This window comes from Fundulus heteroclitus, chromosome 10, assembly GCF_011125445.2.
Source record: "Fundulus heteroclitus isolate FHET01 chromosome 10, MU-UCD_Fhet_4.1, whole genome shotgun sequence".
In the NCBI taxonomy this organism is placed as follows: Eukaryota; Metazoa; Chordata; class Actinopteri; order Cyprinodontiformes; family Fundulidae; genus Fundulus; species Fundulus heteroclitus.
Genome location: NC_046370.1, coordinates 13,511,335 through 13,537,813, shown reverse-complemented (window position 1 = coordinate 13,537,813; position 26,479 = coordinate 13,511,335). Strand labels below are relative to the sequence as shown.

At 38.5% G+C, this 26,479-nt stretch overlaps 1 protein-coding gene across 1 annotated transcript in view; it reads right to left on the bottom strand.

Annotated features, from left to right (window-relative positions):
- LOC105926480 (corticotropin-releasing factor receptor 1) overlaps positions 1–26,479 on the bottom strand; it is a gene marked incomplete in the record, with an annotated part of 170,726 nt that overhangs the window by 133,241 nt on the left and 11,006 nt on the right. The window contains 3 exon segments of the mRNA XM_036142068.1: positions 14,205–14,330; positions 14,740–14,799; positions 21,235–21,322. Of these exon segments, the coding sequence (XP_035997961.1) occupies positions 14,205–14,330; positions 14,740–14,799; positions 21,235–21,322 (274 nt within the window).

Below are 26,479 nucleotides of genomic sequence, written 5' to 3'. Positions count from 1 at the left end.
CAGCAGAATCCAGGAGAGAAAGACAGACTGAGTCAAAATCAGAAAGAAACTCCTCAGTACTGGAAAACCCTGAGGGTCGAGATGACGCCTCTCCAAAGACGACCAAGAACTGTGCAGCAGCAGCAGAGTTAAAAGCATGACAGCGACTAGCAGGAGCATGTGGCTTGGCAGCCTGGGGAAGAGAAATAAAATCAAATAAAATTGGCATACGGTCAGAAGAGACGGCATCGCCGATCTCCAGATTAAGAATGAATGATCCATCCAATAAAACCAGGTTCAATATGTGTCTAAATTCTTAGGTGGCACCACTGACAGACTGAACAAAGTTAAGATAGCATATTACATGCAAGAAATCCTCTTCCTTCTGCTTCTTGGGACAGCAGACATGAATATTAAAATCCCCCACAATTAAAATCTGGTTATATCTACAATATCAGCCACAAAAAAATCTGAAGAGTTGAGAAGTTATTGTTTTACATTGGTGGCTGAGAAATTACTGCACAGAGCAGCAGCAAGGGAGAGCAACTCAGCTCATACAAGCAAAGTTCAAAGCTTGGATAGTGAGACGGCGAGGGACGGCAAACTTTTTTTACAGTTAAAAGTTTGATCTATAGACAACACCTAGACCATCACCACCGCCAGAAGACCTTAGATTAGTTAAAATATCCACTATCGGCCAGCAGCAGTTCAGAAAAACCAGTCTACTAACCGGGGGCAAATCAAGATCTCAGTTTAACAGAAGAAATTCAGACCATGAGGGGGTAAACAAATCTTTAATAAATAAAGTCTGGCGTTCCCTGAAACCATTGTTCTGGACACAGGGCTCCCAGGCAGATTCTGCAGGTTTGGTCCCCGCCGGCGCAGGGATCCAGGAGGAAAGCGCAAAAGGTTTAGACATCTGACTCAGTCCACCGCGCGCACTCCAACTCCTCAGCCAGAATTGGAAGCACAAAACTTTGTCCATTATTACCAAACTGCATCACAGAGCCTGCAGACAGATTAAGCTCCAGGAGTGTCTGGCAATCATAGAACAGTATGGAACTGACATGCTGAATGACGCACGCTGGAATCATGATAAACCTGCAGAAAGTAGAGAGCAGCAGATGGCAGGCTGCACACACAGACCACACTCTTGTTCATTATGTTGAATTTACAGTAAAGTCAGCACAGCGCTACAGGCTATGATGTAACTTGGAAAAAAAAAATCACCCTTAACTGTTTCTAAACACTTTCTTTACCTCAAATGGGAATGAGGACAAGGCAAGAAAAAACAGCTATGCTTGGTCTGCAGGGAGGAAAAGCACAATTACTTCACAGAAGAGCTATAGATGCTGCATTAGAAAGTGTGGTGTGTTTTTATTACCTGGATTTATACAGGATACAAAGACACCCATAAAACCTCATGGTCTACAGCAAAAAAAAAAAAAGTCCTGATGAAACATGTTGAAGTTTGCCTTCATTGATTAGGAGAATGAAGCCTTTAAAAGTATTCCTACCTCTGTAGGTTTTCCACAAAGTAGACACATTTCTGTTTCCCATCTATTCTGTTCTCACTTGCAGTCATCGCAAAAATAGTTTCAAAATAAATTAGTAGAGAGTCTCTGGTTACATCCCAAATGTTGAATTTCTGACCTAAAATGGCATCAGACAGGTTACCATTCAAGGAACGCATTCTGGAATCTCTGCAGGCAATTATTATTATTTTTTTTTTATCTCTTTGCCTGTATTTAACAGATTCTGTGTTTTTCTTCGTGTATGAAGTATGTTTTGGTACAACACATCTGCCTCTGCTTCAGATTAACTGACTCAGGACACGGATTCTCCTTCTTCTCTGAACAAACAGTCGTGAACTTTGCAGAGCCTTCGCTGCTTCATCCGACCATACAGGCCCACGGGTCGGAGATTAGGAGCAAATATGGCTTCAATTATGTGACTATTTCCCCTCAACAAAGATACTGTCCGGTGATTGCATCTACATATTACACGAGGCACGTGCAAAAAGCTGATTGGTGAATAAGAGACCCTTGTTTCTTAGTAACAAATTAAATGAAATTAGATACAACCTTAGCTTGCATCCCCGCATTCCTTAGTGACTATTTTGGTTATCTTGGCGTCTCTCTTTAATTTTAGGCAACACCTTTTACAGCTTCCAAAATCCAGCCAGTGCTTCGGTGAAGATACCTAAATTGTTTCTTCTGTAAAAATCTGAACGTTGACATTAAGGCAGAAAAGTTTGTGACGGCTCTCCTTCAGCGTGATCAGTGATGTTGTTGTAAATAGCTTAAATTATGGGTCTTTTAAAGGATGCTGAGCTGTCTGAGAAAGGATCCTTTGACTTCTTATTTATCTGTCATCATAACCTCACAGTGAGATCAGTGGCGGCCCCAGGCGTTACTTACTCCTAAAGGGGATTTTTATCTCAAATAAGCTTTGAAAAGTCCAAAACAAATCATTGCTCTTGATGACAATGCCCAAAACACCCTTCTCAGGCAGCTCATCGTTGAACTTTCCATTTTGTCTCATCTCCAGAAACAACAAAAACAAAAAATATCTGATGTCAAACAAAAAAACAAAAACAATCGTAAATTTCAGAAAGCACTAGGCATATATCTACAGGCAGAACAATGATTTTTTAATCAACACAGGTTGACAAGTTAATTCATCAAAACAGGTTGAGATTCAAAACGCGTTAATTAAACATTTGATTTCATACACCACTTATAAAATTATTCAGATGTGGCATATTGTTGATTTCGTGCTTAGAATCTATTTAGGAAGATGGATATCTTAGCTTAACATACTTGAGATAGAAGAAGAAATCTGTTTTCCAATATCATGTCACTAAACAACGCTAGAAGAAAACATTACAAGCTACTAACAACTACTTCCAGGAGACAGAGAGTAATTGCATTGCTTCTGGTTGTTTTCATTAAAAACAACTTCTCGGGTGTTAAATACCATCAGTATCTGTAGTGATGAAAATTAGGAGTCTGTTCTGGAGTCCGATTTGTTTGGTTTAGCCAACCAACAACAACAAAAGAATGTTTTGGCTTCTAAAATGACTCTTAAGAAAACTTTCATAAAGTTTATTTATATAAAATGTTATTTATATTTACTGAATTATGCGAGGCTTACTATTTATACCCTGAGCTAAGTTAACGTCTTATTTCGCAGACATGCATCCTGCATTTATACTGTAAACACAGAGGATGAAGAACTAAATCTGTTATGTTTTCTTTAATGTGTTGTAGCTTGATCCCTACCCAATAATTCCTTCTATATACTCCTACTGGTAAATGATTTTTTGAGGGTGTGGACAATTATCACATGGGTGAGCTCCACTTTTAATTTTTCTGACCAATAAGATTGTAAAATAACAGTTCTGACTTCTGTACACCTGTTACAGGTTGTCTTTAAAGGAGCAATAAGTAACAGTGACGCCTAGTGTTTCAAATCGGAACAACACCCCCTCGCGCAGGTTGCCAAGTCAAAAGAGACGATGATGTGGTGCAGCTAAATTCAGGGTGACAAATGAAGACTATTCAGCCAAAGTAGATTGTTATTGGGGAATAAACAGCTTGCCCACAGAGACGCGGAGATAAAAAAAGGGCTAACAGCCTACGCCGTTTCCTCAACGGTCCATTGCTGCTGTGTACGCTCTTCCCACCGACCATGATACATTTTTGCTTACACAGGATAGGTATATGCTGTTGTATTCTGGTCTGCTTTTCTTACTGGCTTCCATGTTCGTAGGCTACTGCTCTGTTTTGGGACCCCTGAGAACTCTCGTGTGATTGGCTCAGGAACCGGGAACTAAAAACACAGGCAACACACTGCACCAAAGTAGTTCTGCTCTCTACTTCTAATTTTGAAAGGAACAAAACTTGATTAAGACATTATTGATGGTGTATGATTTTGGTTAATTTTGCAGTAAGTACAGCTTCTTACTTATTGCTTCTTTAATGACTTGCTTTGTTCACTTGTGACTATGATCAGACAAAGATCATGTCAAAACACTGAACCGCAAACGGGCTTAAATCGGAAGCAACCGATTTAAGCAATGACCCGTCACTCTCTTGGGTTGTTAGAGGCATTCCCAAGAAATTACATAAGCAGTCTCATCATGATTCAGGTAACCAAGTACTCCACTCACACCAAGCAATAGACTCTAACGACCCAGTTGAGTAACGAGTAGGCTGTTGATATGCATCTGACTTAGAATACGTCTAGGTCTAGGAGGATTGGCCTCATGTGCTTAAAAAACAGCAGTGCTCCAACTACATGTTTCTTAAATGCAAGCCACCAGAAATGACAAAGACTCCTGGATAGATGCCAAAAAGTTTTCAGAAAGAACTGAGCAAAAGTCCGATTGCCTCCGATTTAAGCCTGCTGGTGGTTGCAACGACCTGGATAACAGAAATTGCACAGGCACATCATGTCCATGAAGTTTGCACTGATCGGTGCACTCCAGCCTCTTTTTGTAATTGCAATTTTGGTGTCCTTGTGCTGAACAGCACCTGATTCAGCCAGTCTTTAGTAGAAGATGCGCAGAGAGGATTCATTTTATTGACAGCATAATTCCCAGGCTGAAGAAACCAGCTGGTTAAGTTAAACAGTTTACATCTAAATCTGCCTGCCGTGTGAATAATTTTGGGCTCAACCGTGCAACATGACTAAATAAGGCCTTCCAGAAAGAAGAACCCAGTTTCTTCTCCTTTTTCCTCATTCAAGCTTTTTCCTCGTCAACCAAATGGCGCAACAGGACACAGTTAATTTCCTGATACTGATACCCTCAAATCAATATGAAATTATCTGCTATGGTGCCATCAAACCGAAGCGTGATCTGATTTTTGTAATTACGCAGCACAACAAAATCCATCAACGCTAACGTTGTTTACCACACTATTTTAGTAATGGCACACTCACATCTTAGTAAATGGCGACTGACAAGCCTCTGATTAGCTCTTCTAGTGTTTAAATGAAAATCTTCTGCATGACTCTGCCGCTGAAAACCCTGACTTTCATCTGTTGTTCCTATTTGAACTTCATGCACTTGAGTGTTTTCTGAGTAAAATCAATGTCACGGAGAGGTTTTGCAACCTTTTGTTAAGCGTTAATGATGTTAAAAGATCCCAACTGTTAGCACAAGCGTAAGAGCAAGAGACCTTGAGCGAAAATGATGCATTCTCACGTCACTGAGTGAACTCAATGGTTTTCAGGACGGAGTTTCTTTTATCTCTGAATTCAGCAACACTTTGAGAAGAAAAAAAAAAGATGTTTCATCAAACTCTTTTTTTTTTTTTAACCTGCCCTGACAAAATATTACATTACTGATGATGGAATCAAACACTTAAGTTGCTGCAGAGATCCTTCATTTATTTTCTCTTTGATTTATTTGTGCTACCACAAGTTTAATTATGTGAACCACAGAGGCCCCAATCAAGTGTACTGGATAGCTTTCAGGCAAAAAAAACAAAAAAAAAAAACAACATGTCCAATAATTGACCTTTAATTCTAAAGTCAATCATAGGGCATCTTTCTGGGCTTTTAGGCCATGCGTCAGTGGAATTTACTTTGATCCTGAATGTGCAACAAACCTCACAGAGTCAAATTACTGATGAGCTGCGACAGACTTACAGCCCGGCTCACTTTCTCTCTGGAGAGGCTCCTAAGCATTCAGGAGTTCAGAATTTAAAAATACAAAGAAACGTTTGCTCTCATTTAGTTCATTTGGTGTTGACTACATGCAAACAGACAGCCGGTTGCGGGTTCTTTTTAAAAAAAAAAAAGAAAATTGGAACAGGCAAAGCAATTCACTGGAACACTGTAGAAACTAAAACTCTCCGCACAAATCTGGATGTGGCAATACGATAATCTGGATAATTACATTAGCCCTGCAAACACATGCCATGATACCATGAATCTGCTTTATAAATGCAGCTTTGGATCATAGTTTCAGTGTGTAAATGCTCTTTCGAAAAAAGCCAGAGCCAGATACAACAGTCTCTTGAGTTTCTCAAGGTCTTCAACAGAAGCCTCGAAACCTTCAGTGTTACAAGTGTGCTTTACACATTTTTTTTTAGTTGAAGTATTTGGAGATGTATGGTTTGGAAGGGTTTATATGAACTGTTGATTATGTTTGCATTAAGTTGCATAACTATCTATTCTCACATGACCAGTTGCATTTCTGTTTATAACTCTTCATGGCCAAACTCCCTCTCTGATGTGTAGTGTCAAAGACGTTAATCATTTACAAACGCTGAAAAAAAAAGAAAAGAAAAAGGTTACACTGAGAAATGCTCCTTAACATTTATGTTTCCAAGTAAGGAGCTTTTGACGCTGCAACGCATTCTTCTCTAAGGAATGCAGCGTGTTCCCCGTTGTTGCAGTAAGGGAAATAACTTTAGTCTTATGGCAAAGAGAAACAATTCATTAAATGTTTAAAATACATTAAAAAAGGAGTTTTCACAAGAATCAGAAATGCAGCCAAAGGAGAACTGATAAAAGTTAAAAAAAGTTAAAAGTTAAAAAACTAAAACAAAAATCAAGAGCAACCAGACAAAACCTTCTTCCTTTTGTGTTCTATCAAATTAAAATAGTGTTTGCTCTAAAGTAAAACATTTCCAGGCTCCAGGGAAGTTTTCTGCATTTTATCGGATAAAAACTAATTATCAGATTGGAAATTTACCCCAGGAAGTAGTACTTTTTCACTGATCCAGGAACCAGGACCTCTAGGAGTTTTGTTAAGATTTGTGCAGTGCATTTTGAATAAGTAAAAAAATTAAAAAGTAATAAAGCACCTTCCATTTCTTTTTTACCTTTAACGGGATTTATAGCTTTTAAATCCTAACACCACCCGTCTCCTGACACAAATGTCCTGTTTTATTTGTCACTATATTTATTTCAGCTGCTGAAAACCTTTTTTCACTTTATTTCATTATTTCTTCTTCATTATAACTCTTAAAAATATTTCTTTACTGCAACAAAGGGAAAAAAAAACACAGCTGCATTCCTTAGACTTAGAGAATATTACGTTGTAGTATTAAAAGCTCCTTACTTGGAAACGTAAATGGTAACAAACATTTGTCATTTGAACCTTCCTTTCCAGCCTTTGTAAAGAGTTAAAATATTTGACACTGCACATCAAATATGGACAGCAGACTCTTAACACTGAAAGTTTTAAGGCCTCTGTTGAAGACCTGGAGAAAGGTAACAGAATATTGTTGAAGTAGGAAATGTTGCCTCTGGCTCTACTTTTTTTTACCACGATAAAACTTTGACTACCAGAAGCCGAACAGGAACACCAGGACGTAAAAGTAAGCGACCTCATAACTTACCAGTTAAATGCAGACAGATTTATGAGCAGAGGATGAGAATAACTAAATGCAGATGTCCTGTGTATTGCAGTTTTTCATCTTATAATAATATTTCCTCCTGTCACTGGTGCAAAGAAATAGAAAAGGAAAAAAAAAAACAATAAAGCAGAAACAATAACACAGCTGTTATTGACTCTTTAACAATTTTCAAAATATAAAACAGGTTTTGATTTTGCCTAAAGCCAACATATTTTTCGTACTTTGTTCTCCACTTACTTCTAAAGCAGTTGTTTGAATGAATCCCCAAAGAGGTGGGCTACTTATTCAAACTTTCATCTGAAAAAAAAAAAAAAAAAAAAAAAAAACCCTTCCAACATTTAATAAGCTTTATGTGAACCAGAGACACTGGGCACATTTCTAAAGTATGCCTCAGAAACTTGATTATAAATGCGGCGAGATTTTAAAACTCTTCACTGAAAACAAAACGAGTGAATTAGTGCTCAATAAAAAGCCCTGTCTCACTAAACTGGTAATATAGATGAAATATAACCCATTGTAAGTCAATATCCTCAGTTCATATGCTTTTTTAATGATTTTTTTTTCTGTTCAGCGCACGATCCTCTAATAGTTTACATTCTTAAAGTTCACTCTTTTCTGCTCTCCACAAGCCCACATTTATTTGAAGCCACAGAAACAGGCATTAAGCAACATTTATTAAACTTTAAATTAGGGGGAACAAGTTATTGTAAAGCACTTTTAGGGATGAAGCAGATTAAAAGCTCAATACTGAAGATTTTCTTTTCCTTCCTACTGAATTTATTCTGATCACCCATCTAAATATACCAAGGATTTCCTTTTTTTGTTTCTAAGAGCTACTCCTTATTTTCACATCAGACAAAATCTACGTGTCACCTCAGGAGTCACCATGAGCCACAGAATTAAAAATTCGAATCATTTATTAGTCTAAAGTAATTACATCTAAACATATCCACTGATTGGAAAGCCATAAACTCATAAATGTATGACTAATAAATTAAAAACGAAGTACTTCCTCTGATAACTATAAAACTACAAATATATATATATATATATATATATATATATATATATATATATATATATATATATATATATATATATATATATATATATATCTGACTTGATGAAAAAGCATTCAGTTCTCTTTTAGCAGATTAGGCTAAATTGTTATTCCGACTTCACTAGACAGGAAGCAAGAGGAGCCTCAGGCCGTATAGCCTGTTAAGCTGGCCTGGGTTACTCTGAGGAAGCGAAGGAGTTCTGCTCGACAGACTTGGATATATGAAGGGATGAGTGTTTGGGTTGAGACCGAGATTTAGTATCACAGTAGATGAAAATAAGGGGTCACTTGCCAGAAGTTCCCAGAAGATCACAAAGAGGCACAGACCCTTAGGAGTTTGAGCAGAAAAGCTCTCCTCTCAGCCACTGAAGAACCAAAAACAAGAAACGATTGATTGGGATAGACTTTTTTTTTCCAGGCTCAGATGGACAGACTGGTAAAAAAGCCCCGTCGGTTTAACCCGATCCTTGAACGATGCCCCTCCACTGAACACTAATAGGTAGAATTTCTGAGATTAAAAATAACCAATTGCTTGACATTCCGGCCAAACTAAAAATCTGATGATTCTGGTCACCAGCTGAGTTGACAACGTATCTCTAGTAATTAACACTTTGGCTGACATTTCAGTCCATTTCTCTGACTTGTAACAAAGAAACCGTGACTTGAAAGTTCAAATAAAACAAACTAATACCCCACAGACGTAGCAACACTCAATCAACCGGAAATACACAGATCTTTTTTTTTTCCAGGAAAAAAAACTGCATCTATATGAACAACAGCTTAAAGTAGAGTTATTCAAAAATAGCTTGAGGGTGATCTACAGTGGTGCATTAAAGAGGCTGCATTTTCTCTTTCACGCAGAACTATCTTCTGCTTTTATGGAGTTGCTCATCTGTCCCGATGATCAGTAAATCAAACGTGCTTGACCAGCTGCACTTAGCTGCTGCTTGACCCACATTTCACTTTCGGAGATCAGATTTTCTGAAACAAGCAGGAGCATAATGCAACACATCATGGTTTTCTTTTTACAAAATCTAGCTGTAGGACAGACTTGAATAACTTTTTATTTATTTCCTGATACGTCAAACAATTTTGTTATTGTAGTATGAGATTATACTCAATATTCTTTAGTTTTTTTTATACCATATTGTGAAAATATTTCGTCTTTCTGGGTTGAGCAAACTCTGCAGCCTTTTGCAACTCCAGAGCTGCATAGTTACCATAAAGCCATTGTTTATCCACCTGTGACTCAACTTCTCTGTTTTCTTTCCCCCCTTGCACCCTCACAGCTTTGTTTTACACCACAGCTGGCTGTAGTTTTCAAAGAAAGAAAGGATCAGAAAAGTCACTTCTGTTTACCATCACAGTGAAAAGAGAGGAGTGTGAATCACTTATCAGATATAGGACCAACATGTCCTTCAGAAAAGTGGTGGGAGCCAACCTAAACTAAAAGACTGCAATATTGCCTGCATATTCCCACTGAGCACCAGTGGCTGTTCCAACCTCTAGGCAGCAGTTATTTGTCATTATATCATGGAAAAGACAAACTAAATAAATAAAATAAAATAGTCAAGACACACGGAAGAGCACTGACCTCCAGAAGTCTGATGTTGTCTTTGATTACTTGTTGTCGCTGGGTAAATATATGCACATATATTAGTGGTGTGAGACAAATAATAAAGGGATCTTGTTAGTTAGAGAGTTAGAAATTAATTAATCATAATTACATCTGATTAAATACCGATATTATCCAATAACACAGTTATATTTGTAAGATGTTTTCTTAATTTCCAATAAATTTTTAATATCTGAATTAATGCGTAGACATGTATAACCATGATGAAGTATAACCAACCGACCAACTATATAACATTTGGAATACTTCTTAGTGCACCATACTTTTTACGATTTAAGTAATATTTCTGTTGTAACAATACTCTTACTTTGAGTGCAACTTCTGGCTACTCAGCTGCCGACATCTCGTTACGTCTCTGTATGAAGAACAAACATGTTTTAACGAAAAATGGACCAAACCTACCTGCTAAAGTGCAATTGAGAAGCCAGAATGATTTTGTAATGATATTTATTTTTACTGTATTCCTTAAAAGGAGCAATAAGAGAAATTTATTATTTTGGATAGAATTAAAAAAAATACTGATGTGAAGAACAAAAGGTATCTTTTTAGATAGACAACGGTATGACACGGTCACACACCATTTCTCTGTCTTGTTCTCCAGTCTCTTGTTTACAAAGGCGAGCCGGCCGCACATCCGTGTACGTGCATGTGAACAGCTGCCACTCCCTGCCCTAAAATACCACTGTCAGAGCAGCGGAGCATTGGAGCAACATGGCGGAGAGCACCCCCTGCAGATTAAAATGTTCTCTTGCTAACAGCATTATAAAGTTATGAGTTACTTACTTTTTCATTAGAAATGTTCGTTCCGACAGGCGATTCTGTTTTACAAATATGTGCAGAAGGAGGGGCTGGGTTGCAGCTGGAGCAAGGTAGAGAGAGGTGCGGCTTGTCACACATCTTGTTTTGGTCTACAGACAGCGTTCAAGCACCACAAGGTGGTGAAATATCATATATTAACACCTTCATAAAAGTTTTTTCTGTCTGACCATATTTTTTTCACAAATTAAGCCAGGTACTATGCTCAAACTTAGTCAGTACTTGAACTGCCTCAAAAACAAATAGTATTTTTACTCTTAATTGAGTATTTTTTGTTTGTTTTACTTAAGTAATAGTGTTGTGTTAAAGAAATGCTACTGTTTGTTGAGTACTATTTTGGCTTCTTTTGTGCCCAATCTGCTTATGGCAACATATCCAGTGGCTTTAAGGTTGCTTTATGGCAGCCAAATACTGTAGTGGTATTGTGATTGTCTGGTGCTGCTATGTAGCTTCAAGAACTGGACGACTTGCCCCAATTGATGGAACCATAAATTCTGCTCTCAAGCAAGAAATCCTGAAGCAAAATGTTTGACCGTCATTTAGTGACCTTTAGATCAAGCACACTTGGGTTGTGCACAAGGACAATGATCTGAAGCACACCAGCAAGTCCGTTTTGTGAATTATGGTTTTGAGATTGCCTAGTCAAATTCCTGCATTAAATCTGAAGAGGCTGTTGATTTTGATTTAAAACAATTGAACAAAGAAGAGTGGACTGAAAGTCCTCCCCAGTGACGACTGCTGTCAGTTATTACAAGTGTTTGCCGTACTGGAACAATGACCAGTTGTCAGGTTTAGGGGGAGCAATTACTTTTTCCACACAAGGTCAGTTAGGTTTGCATGTGTTTTTCCCTTAATAAAGAAAATCATAATTTGAAAACAGCATTTTGGATTCATTCCGGTTATCTTTTTTGAAATGTATTTCATTATTTGAATAATTTAGGTGTGCAAAAAAACCATAGGAAAACTGTAAGGGGTTACAGACATTTACTCAGCGTTGTACGTGTATAAAAAGCTGGAAAAACTGGGGTGTGCAGCGGTTTCTGTTTTACAGAAGCAGGTACATCCCATTGAGGAGCACCATTTGTCATGATGACACACATACACAGAGAGGCGAGGCGAGAAAAAACAGCTCATCACAGCTGGTAAATGTATATGTGAATTATTAATTTGGGGATGAGATTTCCCCTTCACAGAGGCTTAAATGAAATTTGCAAAGTTGATACAGCATGGTAGCTTCAGTTAGAAAGCAAGTTCAAAAAAAGTTCAGCCCCAGAGGCTCTAAAAATAAATGTAAATTGGACTATTCGGCACTTGAATGTTAAATTGGTTTGTATAAATCTTACTGTGAACAATGAAAAAAAGAAGAAAAAAAGAAAAACAATTCATCTTTTACTCCAAATTCTGCTGCTACCTTAAATCTTTTGCCATATTAAAACACAATAACAAAATACACCGCCCACGGTGTAATTTCTTCAGAGCAACCCTGACTATAAATAGTAGAGGAATAATTAGATTTTTAACTTCTAACTTGATTTTCTTTCTTTGACACAACAACAAACAAAAACAACAGAAGAGACCTCAGAGACTCATCAGGCTTAAGTGTTTCAGACATCAGTAATTCAGCTTTGATTTTATGACACAGTCTTTTCCTCTCTTCACCGGTCAGGCATGACGGATTTTTATTTTTCTTCACAGCTTGTTTTTTTTTTGAGTCTTCCAGTCACGCCGATTTGATCTTCCCTGGGCACTTCCTGTTCTGCTCTAATATTCAATGCATCCGTGGCCCTTTTCCTTCATCTTTTTAAAATTGTGCATGTTTTCTTGCTAATTTGTATGCCCATGGTAATTTTCTGCAAACACAAACAGGATTCGCCCAGAGGGGTGAAAGTAGAGAGATGAACTGGGTGTGAGAGAGGCTGGCGTACAGGGCCATGAAACTAACCCACCGAACAGATTTGTTTCTGTATTGGTGTTTTTTTCCCCCCACATTTTCAGATAAACAAAAGCTTTTTAATATCAGAGAAAGATAACTTCAGTAAAAACAAAAAGTATATACAGTGGCTTGCAAAAGTATTCACACCTATTGAACTTTTTCACATAGTCGCATCACAACCACAAACCAACATTAATTTCCAATAAAATACATTAATTGGAAATGAATGTTAAAGACTAACATAAAGCGGTTTACAAATGTGAAGTAGAAAGAAAATTATACATGATTTCTATATTTCTTTATTTTATTTTTTTTACAAATAATAAACTGAAAAGGACATTGTACAAAAATATTCAGTGCCCCTGTGGAACCACCTCAGTGTTTTTTTAGGGAAATTTGCAGACTCTGCACATGTCAAAGTGCTTTTACTCCAAATAAAGCCTGGTGCATGAAAACGTACGTCCTGATTGGATTAATAGATTCTGTGCCCATATAAACGACGCCCACATATTCAATCCAAATACATTCCAATCCGATCAAGGAATTTTGCACATGTAAAGATAACTATAGACAGCTATCAGTCCCTAAATGTTACAAACCTTTTTCTTGGTCTTTGGGACTCCAGTGAGAGTCGTTATCCACATACAGAATAAACTAGTGAACCTTCCGTTAAGAAAAAGGACATTGTGCATACAGTAAAATATGGTGGTGGTAGTGTTGTAGTCTGGGGCTGTTTTTCTGCTTTAGCACCTGGACGACTGCCATAATTGATAGAACCATGAATTTGTACCAGAAAAATCCTGAAGGAGAATCTAAGTGTGCCATATTGTCACCTTAAGCTCAGGCACACTTGGGTTACAAAGAAGGGCAATGATCCAAGACACCCGCAAGTCTATCTCTAACTCGTGGTTTTAGAGTGGTCTAATCAAAGTCTGGACTTTAAATTCAATTTAGATGCTGTGGCATGATCTTAAGCAGGATGTCCATGCTTGGTAACCCTCCAAAATGTCTGAATTAGAACAAGAAAAAAGAAGAGTGGGCAACGGAGACGTGAATAAATCAGTGCCAGTAATCACAGACATTTGACGGCAGTATTTACTGCCAAGCTATCAATTATGAGGTTTATGGGGCAATTACTTTTTTCACACTGGCCCGAGTTGATTTGGATGGCCTATTTCCCTTAGTAAATAAAATCATCATTTGAAAACTCCAGTTTGTATTAAATCATTTCATATTTGTCTGATATTAAAACCGGGTTGATTATCTGAAACATCTAAGTGCAACAAAAAGCAAAACCAGCAGAAATCTGTAAGGGCGTAGAAAACTTTTTCACAGCACTGCACGTCTTGGATGTCTTCTGCAGCACCTGCTTTTTACTGGGACGACATGAAAGCTGGGACTTACTGGTGGTGTTGTATCTGACGCCTTCATACTTTTCGGGGCAGGGCCGGGACACCATCTGACCGGCGCCGCTCCTGGGCCAGCAGGTGCCGATGACATCGAGGGAGGTCTCGCAGTAAATTCCCGAGCCTGAACGATGAGGGGGAGAGAAAAAAAAGAAGAAGAAGAAGAAAAAAAAGTCAGCTGAGGTTGTGCATTCATATCCGACTACAAATAGACATCGTGAAGCTCTGACAATGCAAGCAGTCGTGTTGGAAATAAACTGTGCGGTTGAATTTGCTGCTTGTGCATGCACAGATTTTAATGATTACTCCTGTGCTTTGTTTCGCTGCGCTGAGAACGCCGTCTCCAGTGCCTGGTCTATTTCCAGCGCTGCTCTCGTCTTTGATGTTAGTTTTAATAATCTCGGTTTGTGTCTGACTCGTCTCCCCTGTGTGGTATTCCACAGCAACTCTGCTTTGTAGTGACTTCGTGGGGAATCGGTTTAACACATCAGAGGGGGGTGGGGGGGGTGGGGGGGGCAACGTGTCCGACTCACCGCTCCACTGGCTCGTGGTGTTGATCATGGTTTGGTTCCAGGAGGCCATCAGGGACTGCACTGCAATCCAAAGGGAAACAGCTTTATCAGCAAACGCAGTCTTAATTTGCACATTTTCTTCAAGGTTACGAAACGCTTATTGGATTTTTTTCTTAACAGCTAGAGACGGAAGGAGCAATGGCAAACATCAATGACAGACCTTTCCTGGAGCAGGACCAAGATGCTAGCTGCAAATATGAATCTAGACGTGCCCTGAAGGTCAGGCCATTATTTCTGTAATAACTCCCTAGGATTTGGATAAAAGGAATCCGGAAATAAGGATGCTCCCCTGGGGGCAAAGGTGGCACTCAATATTGAGCTTTCATTGCCTTTTCCTGTGACCGGTGTTTTCACACGTGTGTGGTGCAAAAAACATGGGGGGGGGGGGTGTCCTAAAGAGACAAAAACAAAACAAGTTGTTGCCTGAAACGTGTACTTTACTATTTCAAAAGTAGTAATATGGTAGAAAACTTCAAAAACTCTCAAAGGGAACTATTTTATATTTTGCATTTGATTCTGGTGTTGTAATAATTTTAAAATCTTGAAAACATGAAACGTGAATAAAACTAACAAAAATGTCAAAGAGGCACATCGTGATTTAAGAGTACTAAATTTTCTCACACAAAATCTCACCCTCTAAAACAGGAATGCCCTTCCATATCTGGATCATGAAGTAATGTTTTTATTCACATAATCTTGAAGTCTGTTACACTCGATAGACTGTTTTCTTGATAAAAATGACCTTTCTAATGACATGTTGAAAAGATGAGAGGCAGTTTATTAAAATAGGGACGGAGTTGGCCCACTTCCTACAAAAAGTATCCATGAAGGAAACATTGATATCCCTCTGTTGGAAATACCTTTTGCCCAATAATTACGAAACAACCGGACTGTTTTAAAAGAAAGTACAACCCAAAACCAAGGGATGAATTCTACACAATTTATACACAGTTTAAGCCTCTCTCTTCAGGTAGGAGCTAGGCCCTACCAAGGTGTCGAACCAACGGACTGAAAAACTATTTTGTCCTTACAGTCACTGGCTTTTTAAACAAACTGTAGATTTGCAGGTCCTGATTTAAGGTCGCTATCAAATTGCTGCACTTTAACTTCAACTTCAGCTTAATCTTAAAGTCTTGGCTCCAGTCTTATATCTTCTACAAATGTTTGCATTATATTAATCTCATAACTTTTATAAGTTGTTTCTTATCCTTTTGTCTTGTCTATTGTCTGTATTGTTTGTGTGATGGTTGCTACTACCATTAATTGCTGCAAACGCATTGCCCTTCGAGGAACAAATAAAGTAGGGGTCTAAAGCCATTTAAAACTGCTAGCTGAATACGGTTATTGTTTTTGAGCATAAAGTTTATGAGGTGATAAAATGCTTTCTTTTACAGCAGGTCTTAATAGTAGGAGCCTTCAGTTACTAAAAAAAAACAAACATCTGCTGATATCTGCATGAAAATGAACTGTTCTCTCCATATGTTTCCCCTTGTGTTTAAACCCGGAACATAGCTGCAAAAGCAATCCCCCCCCCTTCTGTTTCTGAGCCAAATGAAGGAGAAAACATCTGAGTGCAGCAGTGATTTGTGTTTTTAACTGTCCTTCCATCCCCTACATATACAGCATTAGGTTGAGGGAATAACTTTAAGCCAAACTGAGCAAAAACTGCCTTTAGTCAGACTAGTATAGCTGTTAGTGGCATGAAATATTTCCAGAATGTTTCCATGCTGTACATTTGTGTAGTAGTCACTCCCTCACATGTTAGATGAGGACTTGTTATGAGAAAACTGGTGTGCTCGAGTTCGAGGTCCTCGGCGCACACTCAAGGCAGACTCAAAGTGGACACGTCCACGCAAAGACACATTTTTACGACCGCTTACACGTATGCGATGTCATACGCTAAACTGCTCGGCGGGAAGAAGTCCTCACATTGAGCTGTTTTGTGTGACACTGAGCTGATATGTCGAGTGGCTCTGAGCACGAATTCGCGAGGATGCACGGCACGACAACCACCCTCTGCTGCCCAGTGCAGGTGTGTGGTGGGTGCATGGTGGAAAGGAAAGGGCGCTAGCTTGACTAGCTCATCAAACTTGCTACTATCCATTCTCCTTCTTCGCCTCACTGGCAGAAAGTGTGGGAAATGTAGGAATTTGTCACAAGAAATGTAGGAAATTGGTACCCTCGACTATGAAGTCTAAAACGGACAGTGCACGCGGAGTCCATATGGCTCACAGTATGTGCACAGCACGCCTGAGAACGTTGGAGCCTTTACCACGCCTAACAGAGAGCTTTTAAATCCCTCCAGAGGGTCCCAGTGTGTTTGGTTACCAAGCTACTGCTTTGAAACAACTTTTCTCCAGACTTCCTTCTCCTCACTGATTAAATTCTCATATAAATCTTCAATTTATGAACTGAAATTAAATATGGAGCGTGATCTATCAGCAAATTCCCCAGGTGTGGCCTGTGCGTACTTTGCACTGGTGCCCAAGTTGGCTATTCCAGATGTAACATGATGGTACTTGCTTATTTTCTTTCACATTTTTGTTGTTGGCCCCCCCCCCCCCTTTCTTTTAGATGTTTCTAAATTTATAACATAACAATGAATATACTTGTGTGGAAAGCTGAACAAAGCTGAAAGGAAAAAGTTGTAAAACTGATATAGGCCGGGAAACTGATACTTTGAACTACTGTGTGAACATTGTTGTCTAAAGTTATTGAAGCATCATAATACATGGGTTTCAGCTGTGCATCACATTTTATGGTAATATACATAAAGTGGATATGTTAGTCATTTAACGGCTTGGTCTATTTTCAAGTGGAGATATTTAGGGCTATATGAGAGCTACGCCATCGTGTCTCAGCATCATTCGGCTGCACAGTGGGACGCATTGTGTGGTTTAATTTGGAGGATTGTATGTCCCTCTAATCCTGCCAGTGTGGGTGTTGGATCAGAAAATGGGTCGTTGAGGAAAGGCACCAATAAACAACCACCCTGGCTTTTAGTTTGCAGGAATTATCTGCTTGTTAATCGTGTATCATCTGTCCATGAATGGACAATTTCAGCATCTAGATAAAGCATAAAATGGAGAACGAAAAGCATTGTTTTTATTTCAAATCACATTTAAAAGTACAAACAGAAATCCAACACTGCAGCATTATTACAGCCAGCATTTTTTCATTCGTTTCTGTGCACTTATTTGGAGTTTAAACAGAGAATAAGAGCATGGCGACATTGGGATTCTCCAGTGTTAGAGTTTGTAAGTTTATAGGTCTAACAAAAAAGACACGCACTATAAATCTTCATCTGGGGGAAATTTTGGAAGCACTTGCTTACACGTTAACTGATTCCTCATGAAATAAATGAAATCTGCAACACTTTGTGACACTTTAAGCTTCTTGATTCAACTTAAGTCCAAATCTCTTTAGCATTAATAGGCAATATTTAAGATACAAGAGAATATTAAAAAAGTCATGATTCATGAGACAAACAAAATCCTGTCTGCTATCAGTTCTGCAATGTAAATTGTTTTTTGTTTTTATTTTTATTTTTTTTTAGGTTTTCTGTACCACCTGAGAAACAAACATTTAATATACGAGCAACAGCTCTGATTGACATTCCTGCTGTCAGCATGGCAATTTCACGCTCAAATCATGCAACATATGTGGCATTGTGCTGCGTGATAAAACCGCACCTTTCAGAGTGGCCTTTAATTGTGGGCAGTCTAAGGCACACCTGTGCACTAATCATGTGTCAAATCAGCATCTTGATATGGCACACCTGTGAGGTGGGATGGATTATCTCAGCAAAGGAGAAGTGTTCACTATCACAGTTTTAGACTGGTTTGTGAACAATATTTGAGGGAAATGGTGATAAAAGTTTTAGATCTTTGAGTTCGTCTCATAAAAAAAATGGGAGCAAAACCAAAAGTGTTGCGTTTATTTTTTTTTTAGTGAGTGCATTTGTAGAAAAGCAGGATTCGTAGTTTCCCCTAAAATATTGATAAGATCTTGTCATGTTTTGCATGAAATCAAACTATAATATTAACTTGCTGCAGATTCTTTGTGGTGGTTTTGAAAATGAAATCCTCACAAAATGCAGATACATCAAAATAATCTCAGAAAGTAAAACTCATATATCATATAGAATCATTACACAGATTGATATATTCCAAGCCTTTGTTTCTTGTAATTTTGATGATTATGGCTTACATATAATGAAAACCCATAATTCAGTGTCTCAGAAAATTAGAATACTGTGAAAAAGTTAATTGTCAAAAACTCATGGTGACACACCCTAATCAGCTAAATCAACTCCAAACACCTGCAAAGGTTTCCTGAGCCTTAAAATGGTCTCTCCCTCTGAGTGAGTAAGCGACACAGTCATGGAAAAGACTGCTGACTGGACAGATGTCCAGAACACAGTCACCAACACCCTTAACAAGGAGGTGAAGCCACAAAAGGTCATAGCTACAGAAGCTGGCTGTTCAGAGTTCTGTATCCAAGCATATTAACAGGAAATTGAGTGGAAGGAAGAAGTGTGGTAGCAAAAGGTGCACCAGCAACAGGGAGAACCGCAGCTTTGAGAGAATTGTCAAGCGAAATCCATTCAAATTTGGGGGAGCTTTACAAGGAGTGGACTGAGGCTGGAGTCAGTGCCTCCAGAGCTACTACACACAGACGCATACTAGACACGGGCTACAAATGTCGCATTCTTCATGTCAGCCCACTCTTGAACCAGAGACATCAGAAATGTCTTACCTAGGCAAAGGACAAAAGAAACTGGACTGTTGCTCAATGGTCAAAATTGCTGTTTTCAGATGAAAGTCAATTCTGCATTTCATTTGGAAATCAAGGTTCCACAGTCTGGAGGAAGAGTGGAGAGGTACAGAATCCACGGTCCTTGAAGTCCAGTGTGACATTTCCACAGTCAGTGATGGTTTGGGTTGTCGTTTGATCAGCTGGTATTGGTCCCCAGTGTTTTCTGAAGTCCACAGTCAATGCAGATCATCTACCAGAATATTCTAGAGCACCGCATGCTTCCCTCTTCAGACAAGCTGTATGGAGATTCTGGTTTTATTTTTCAGCAGGACTTGGCACCTGCCCACACTGCCAAGAGTACCAAAAGCTGGTTCCGTGACCATGGTGTTCTTGTTCTTGATTGTTCCAGCAAACTCCCCTGACCTGAACGCCATAGAAAATCTCTGGGCTTTTTATCAGGAGGAAGATCACAGACACCAGCAGCTATCAAAGCAATCTGGGCTCCCATTACACGTATGCAGTGCCACAGGCTGATCGCCTCAATGCCCCGACACATTGCAGCGATTCATGCGAGAGGAAGCCCAACCAAGTATTGAGTGCATAGAACTGGTCATACTTTTAAGAAGCCTGACATTTGTGCTTAAAACATCCTTTTTTTTTTATTCTTCTTATGCAGTGTTTCCCAACCCTGGTCCACAAGGCACACTGCCCAGCACGTTTTTTTAAACGTTCCCCTGCTTAATGACACCTACTTTCAATTGACGGCCGATTAACAGGCTTTTGCTGAACTGCAATCATCTGAATCAGGTGGGTCAAAGCATGAAAACATCTAAAACATGCAGGGCAGTTCACCTTGAGGACCAGGGTTGGGGATCGCAGTTCTAATGTGATATTTTCTGAGACACTGAATTTTGGATTTTCTTTACCTGTAAGCCATAATGATCCAAATTACAAGAAATAAAAGCTATTTTACTCTATGTGTAATGAATCTCTATAAAATAATTGCAGTGCAATATATTGCATATAAAATTCTATTGATCTAATTATATGTACTTGTAATCACCATTTGAACATCAAAGTGCATGTTTTTAACATTTAGATTTTTTTTTTTTTATAAAAAAAAACATTTTAAAATCTACTAAAACAGTTACATTTCTGTTTTGAAATAAAAGCAATTAGGTGATCTCCAACATTTAGAAATGTGGTGATAAAATGAAAATAGTATATTTGCTCAAGGTCATCATCCAGTTTGAGATTTACAGCCCATGCTAAAAAAAACAAAACAAAAAAAACAACAACCCTTAAACAAAATAAAGAGGTATCACCAATTTAGTGAGAACAACCTCGGTCATCTTTGTTAAACTAACCTGGAAGAAAATATTTTTTTTTTCCTTTAACATTTCCCATTCAGAGTTCACTTGTGAGCTCTACAAGGAAATCAAATAACATAAAAGGACAGTTTGCCAATATTCACTAGGCTGAAGTTGAGAGAGAAGATGAAGCTTTGGCATTTAGAGGTTATGGACATGAAAAAGAAAAGACTAAAAATCAATTTAATCTCACAAGTGGGCTAACAGAAAAGAAGCTCAAACGCTCGGGTCTGACAGCTCTGGGAAATAACCGCTTGTGAAAAAAAAAGAAAAGAAAAAGAAGACCGCAGTGTTGTAATAAGCGTTGCGTTACTTGTCTTTGACTTACGCGAGACGTTCCTTGCCAGCATGAGCAGAGCTATACATGTCCGATCTGCCAAGGAGGCCGAGGGGAGGAGGCTCACAACGGCGAACAACTGCAAACAGAGGAGAGAAGAGCGATAGAGGTCAGGCTTAATCACAGAATCAAATATTAACACGTCTTCTCTCTGACCAGCTCTATGAATCTTTAATTCCTTTATAGGAGATGAAGTTCAATTAAATCAAACCCCGCGACCTTTTGTGTCCTTGAGAGGAACGTATGTGTTTAAAAAGCTTCTCATTCTCCTCTTTATTACACTTAACTCTATTATTATTATTATTATTATTATTATTATTATTATTATTATTATTATTATTATTATTATTATTATTAATAATAATAATAATACTATTATGTCCCGAGTTCACCCTAACAGAGGAGGGGGCTAAAGAGGAGGCCTTCCAATCTCAAAGACTTGGAGCTCATCACCAAAGATAAATCATCAAAATACCAGAGGAAACATGCAAAAAAGCTGCTCATCAATTATAAGGAAGGTTGGACTGCTGTAATTAATGTAAATACTTTCCCATTGGTTGTTAGGGAAGGGAAGAAATACTTTTATTTATGCTGTTTAAAAAAAAAGCAAAGAAAAATATGAATTGTTTTCTTAATTGACATCTGTACAGAGCTGCCTTTTAATTGTTTTTAACGGGTCGCATGGTGGCGCTGTTGTTAGCTAGCATGGGGGTCCTGGGATTGATTCCCAGCCTGGGGTCCCTCTGCATGGAGTTTGCTGGTATGACTCTCTCCCGGTCCACTGGCTTCCTCCCTTAGTCCAAAAACCGACTGTTAGATTCATTGGTCTTTTATAAACTTTGTGTGTGTGTGTGTGTGTGTGTGTGTGTGTGTGAATGGTGTTTGTCCTGTGTGTCTGTGTTGCCCTGGGAGGGACCGGCGACCTGTCCAGGGTGAACTCCACCTCTTGCCCAATAACTACTGGAGATCGTCACCAGCTCCCTGCAACCCCGAATAGATAAGCAGAATCAGACAATGGACGGATGTATTCTCTCCCTTCAATGTATTTTTTAAAGTTCGATCATTTTTTTTATCATATTGTTGAATTTAAAAAAAAAAGCGAAGCCAGTTGTTTTTGTGCGATCGCTCCCCAACCTTTAATGCTTTCGTGTTTATAGAGATGAAGAAAAATCAATCTTACAGGGGTGTAATGGTAATTTCAAAGCGTAGCTGTTTGTGCATTATTTTGGCATCGGGCTATTTTGCATCTGCAGATGGGGAAAAGCATTAAAAATGCACATAATCACAAAACTGCACCATCCTCAGTCAGCCGTGTCTCATGTGACAGAGTTGTGTTTCCACCACGACAGCAACATTAGATAAACAGCCTCCTATTTCACTCGCAAGGACGGAAACAAGACTGAATTTGTAGTTGTGGCTTTGCTGAATGACAGCAGAGAGGAATCTGGTGTTTGGATTAATATTGCATCCGCGCGCTTTGATCCTAAATGGGTTTTCTTTGTTTTGGACAGGGGGCCGTGCTGGAAACTGTTCAAACCAGGAAGCCTGGCGACACAAAGAGAGGGGGATTGTGTTACGTGTCGCACTGGAGACATCTGGAAGCCAGTGATTCACAGCCAGCACACATGCAGCTGACGTTGGTAGTGCTTCATAACAAAAAAAAAAAAAAGACAGTCATCAGCTTGGCTTTTTCTCCCCGCTCAGACTGACCCCAAACTGTGTAAACACCTCAGTAAAGCTGTCCTTAATTGAACACCGTTTCCTGAACACGCAACCGAGCAGCTACAATTACCTATAGAGCCTGTGTTTCACTTCCTCCTTAAATAAAACATTCCCATCGATAATTTATCATGCAAAACCTTTTTTTTTTTGTTACCAGATAAAACAGTGGCAAATAGACTTTTAAATTCCTCACGATTCAACCCATACTTTTTATTTATTTAAATGTGTCGTCCTTTCATAAGGTTTGAGTTCATAACAGGCAGTCACAACGGCGTGAAATACCAGAGGTTTATCAGGTCACATCGTAGAAAAATGCCGGAGTGCCCCAGATTTCAGAGCAGGGTTCATAATGGCTGGCTGCGTCGCTTTTCATGCTCCGTGAATCCAGACAGGTATCGGAAACGTACAGAACCAACACTTCAAAAACAACAGCAGGCAGTGAAAACAGCAGGACAAACACAAGACTGCAAGAGGAGCCTTGGACATCCGCTAGTTTTAAACAGTTTTCAGGCTAATGATAAATTTAACGGGTGTTGTTTTGTGTGTATGGATGTATGCAGCGAGGTCCCATTGTAAAATATGCAAAATTGTTTTCATTTGTTTTGCAGGAGTTTGTAGACAGCAGGGGAATCGTAAAGATCCTATTACAACATACCACCTAATTAAAAGCTTGCAAAAACTGAAAATTTATATTATTAAAAGCTGAAATGAAAGCAGAAGTCAGTATGGTAGCGACAGAAAAAACAGGCTAAAAGGAACATGGACCTAGCATATAATTCTAAAAAGTCTTTAATTTTTATCAATCTACAGATACAGTCAGAAGTTAGCATGCACTCGTTATCAGAGGGGATATTTAATTTTTTTTGTGATTTACTCAAACTGCTCTTTCTTTCAGGGCAAACTGATTGTGGGTTTCCTCTACTTCACTTTAAAAATATACACACTGGCTCGCCCACCCCCACTTACACTATATGTGCTAAAATGTCTTCTGGTAAGATGAGTGCGTTTTTTTTTTAGTCATCAATAATCTTTTAGCACGGAAATATTGAGACCTTTTCAAACAGAAGAGACAGATCCGGATCAGTTTGCTTTTATTCACATTGTTTTAACTGTTCCAGCTAAAGTTAAGCAATAAAACCTTTTTGCCATATTCCAACAAAAGCAAACTTTATATATATATATATATATATATATATATATATATATATATATATATATATATATATATATATATATATATATATTGCACAGCAAAAAGGGAACTAAAAGTAAGTGAAATTTTCTTGAAATCAGTGTATTTTTCCTTGATTTGGGGAGCTAAATAAGACTATTTGCCAATGGAATAAGATTTTTGCACTTACAATAGGAACAATTAATCTCCATCATCTTATTTCAAGCGCAGGATATCTAACTATCTTATTTTAGCGGTAAAAATACTCTTATTTAGCTCCTCAAATCAAGGAAAAAAATAAACTAATTTCTACTTACTTTTAGTTCCCTTTTTGCAGTGAGCATTTTCACCATCTAGCTAAAACTGTGGCCTAAAATCATTCAGAATCAGAATTAGTTTTAACCGTCAAGGTGCTTCATTTAACAAGTACTTTGACTTCAGTTCCACTTCGCCCTCAATGAAGACACTGAAACAATATACAAAAACAGTAAAAACAAACATCTTTCTTTTAAATATCAACATATACATTTTCAACAAAGGACAAAAAGCATAGTTGGATGGAATGCAATGAGAACTGTTTTTTATGACATGCTTTATCTTTATCTAAACCCATAACAATTTTGAATGTGTTTATTCTGGTTGTTTTTATTTGTATTATGGTTAAAAATAGCTTGGAGAGGGGCATGAAGTTGCTGGAATGACCCCACCACTGCTTATCGCTGTGCAAAGTTACAAGTGAAATCCAGGCCAGAAAACCAATCAGTTAAAATGATCTCTGCCAATTCTGCCAAGAAGAGTTGCAACAACCCAAATGATGCCAGCAGCTCATCTGTGGCTACAAAAGGAATGTAGTCAAAGTGCGACTTGCTAAATGGTATAATCTTAGGGACGTAAGTAAGAATTGGAGCCTCTATGTATGATTCTGACCCTGTGTAGATTTGAGAAAATCCACAATAAATTCAAACAGTTCCTGTTTTTAGGTATGGTTGAAATTGTCTCTTGTATAATAATTTCCCAACCAGAACAAGAACTTTGGAACTGCATAATTAGGAGACCCAAAATATTCTGGGATTCATGCCTATGGAGAGAGGATGTAAACTTCTGACTGGAGCTGCGTGTCGGTAAATCACATTTTTTTTTTCTTGTTTAATAATTTATCCATTTAGATTCAGATCCAGATCCAGTACCAGCAGGAGCAGGTTAGAGTAAAATACAAAAACAGACTTTTTCCACTTACATCTTACTTAATAGGCCCTGGAGAAATTAATGTCCTTTTAAAGAAAATAAGAAGAGGACAAAATAAAAAAAATAAAAAATCTGGAATAGGACCGTCCGGGCCAGACGTGACCCCAGCTGAGGAGCTGGCCCCTCGCCAAAATACTCATCGCCTGTTTCTAAAAGCAAAGAAGGGGGGGTGGAGGGGGAGGTGCATTTCCCTCCAAGAAATTGGCTGAAATGTTCATCTTACTGATGTTCTGATTCCATACCAGGGTCCATTTATTGCTGATGGGTTTCTTGAGAAGACGGCGCAGAAGTCTGTCATGTTATCTCCAGTTTATCTAAAATGTGTTTTGCAGTGGCAAACAATCCAGGAGCTATTTCTGGAGTGCATGCCGTCATCAGCCACTGAGTTCAGCCAAACCATAAATCTACGAGTGGAGAAAAAAAAAAAAAAAAGCCCCTAAATCAACTTGTCCTGAAGCTCTGCCTAATGCCGATCAATTTACCTAGCTGCCTAATTTCATCCTTCGTCAGAAGTGAAATCCAGATACCACTCGCATTCCAACTTTGTAAAACCCTACTTTAATGCACAAATTGGCAGATTTTACTTTACCCCGAGAGCAGGATAATGATACTCGCTCTATATGACTAAATGGTCCCTTTAAAATTCAGCGTGACTAAGAGAGTGGTGCAGACATCAGATGTAATGGAGGAGCTGCATCGATACTTAAAGGCAGACGTTCTACTCGCAAAATGAAGCTTAATTATAAAAATCGAAAGAACCCTCAAGTCCAAGCTTGTAACAAAGGAACATACAAACCCCAAGGACAGAAGAGGCCACTGGATTTCCAATATAAAATAAAAGGTATACAGTGAGGCTGTGCCACATTGTAACAGCCATGATAATACAATTCTCATGAGTTAAAGAAATTTCTTATTGCCATATTGAAGTGATGGCATCAGTTATATGAACCAGAGAGATCAACTCCTAGCTGCACTCCAGTTAGGGGCTCTTATTATTTACTTAACAGCAAATGGGTTCTCTTACATTTACACATTAACCCACTTGCATCATATTGCCAAATGTCTTTGTTTACTCATCCAAATCATTGAATTCAGGTG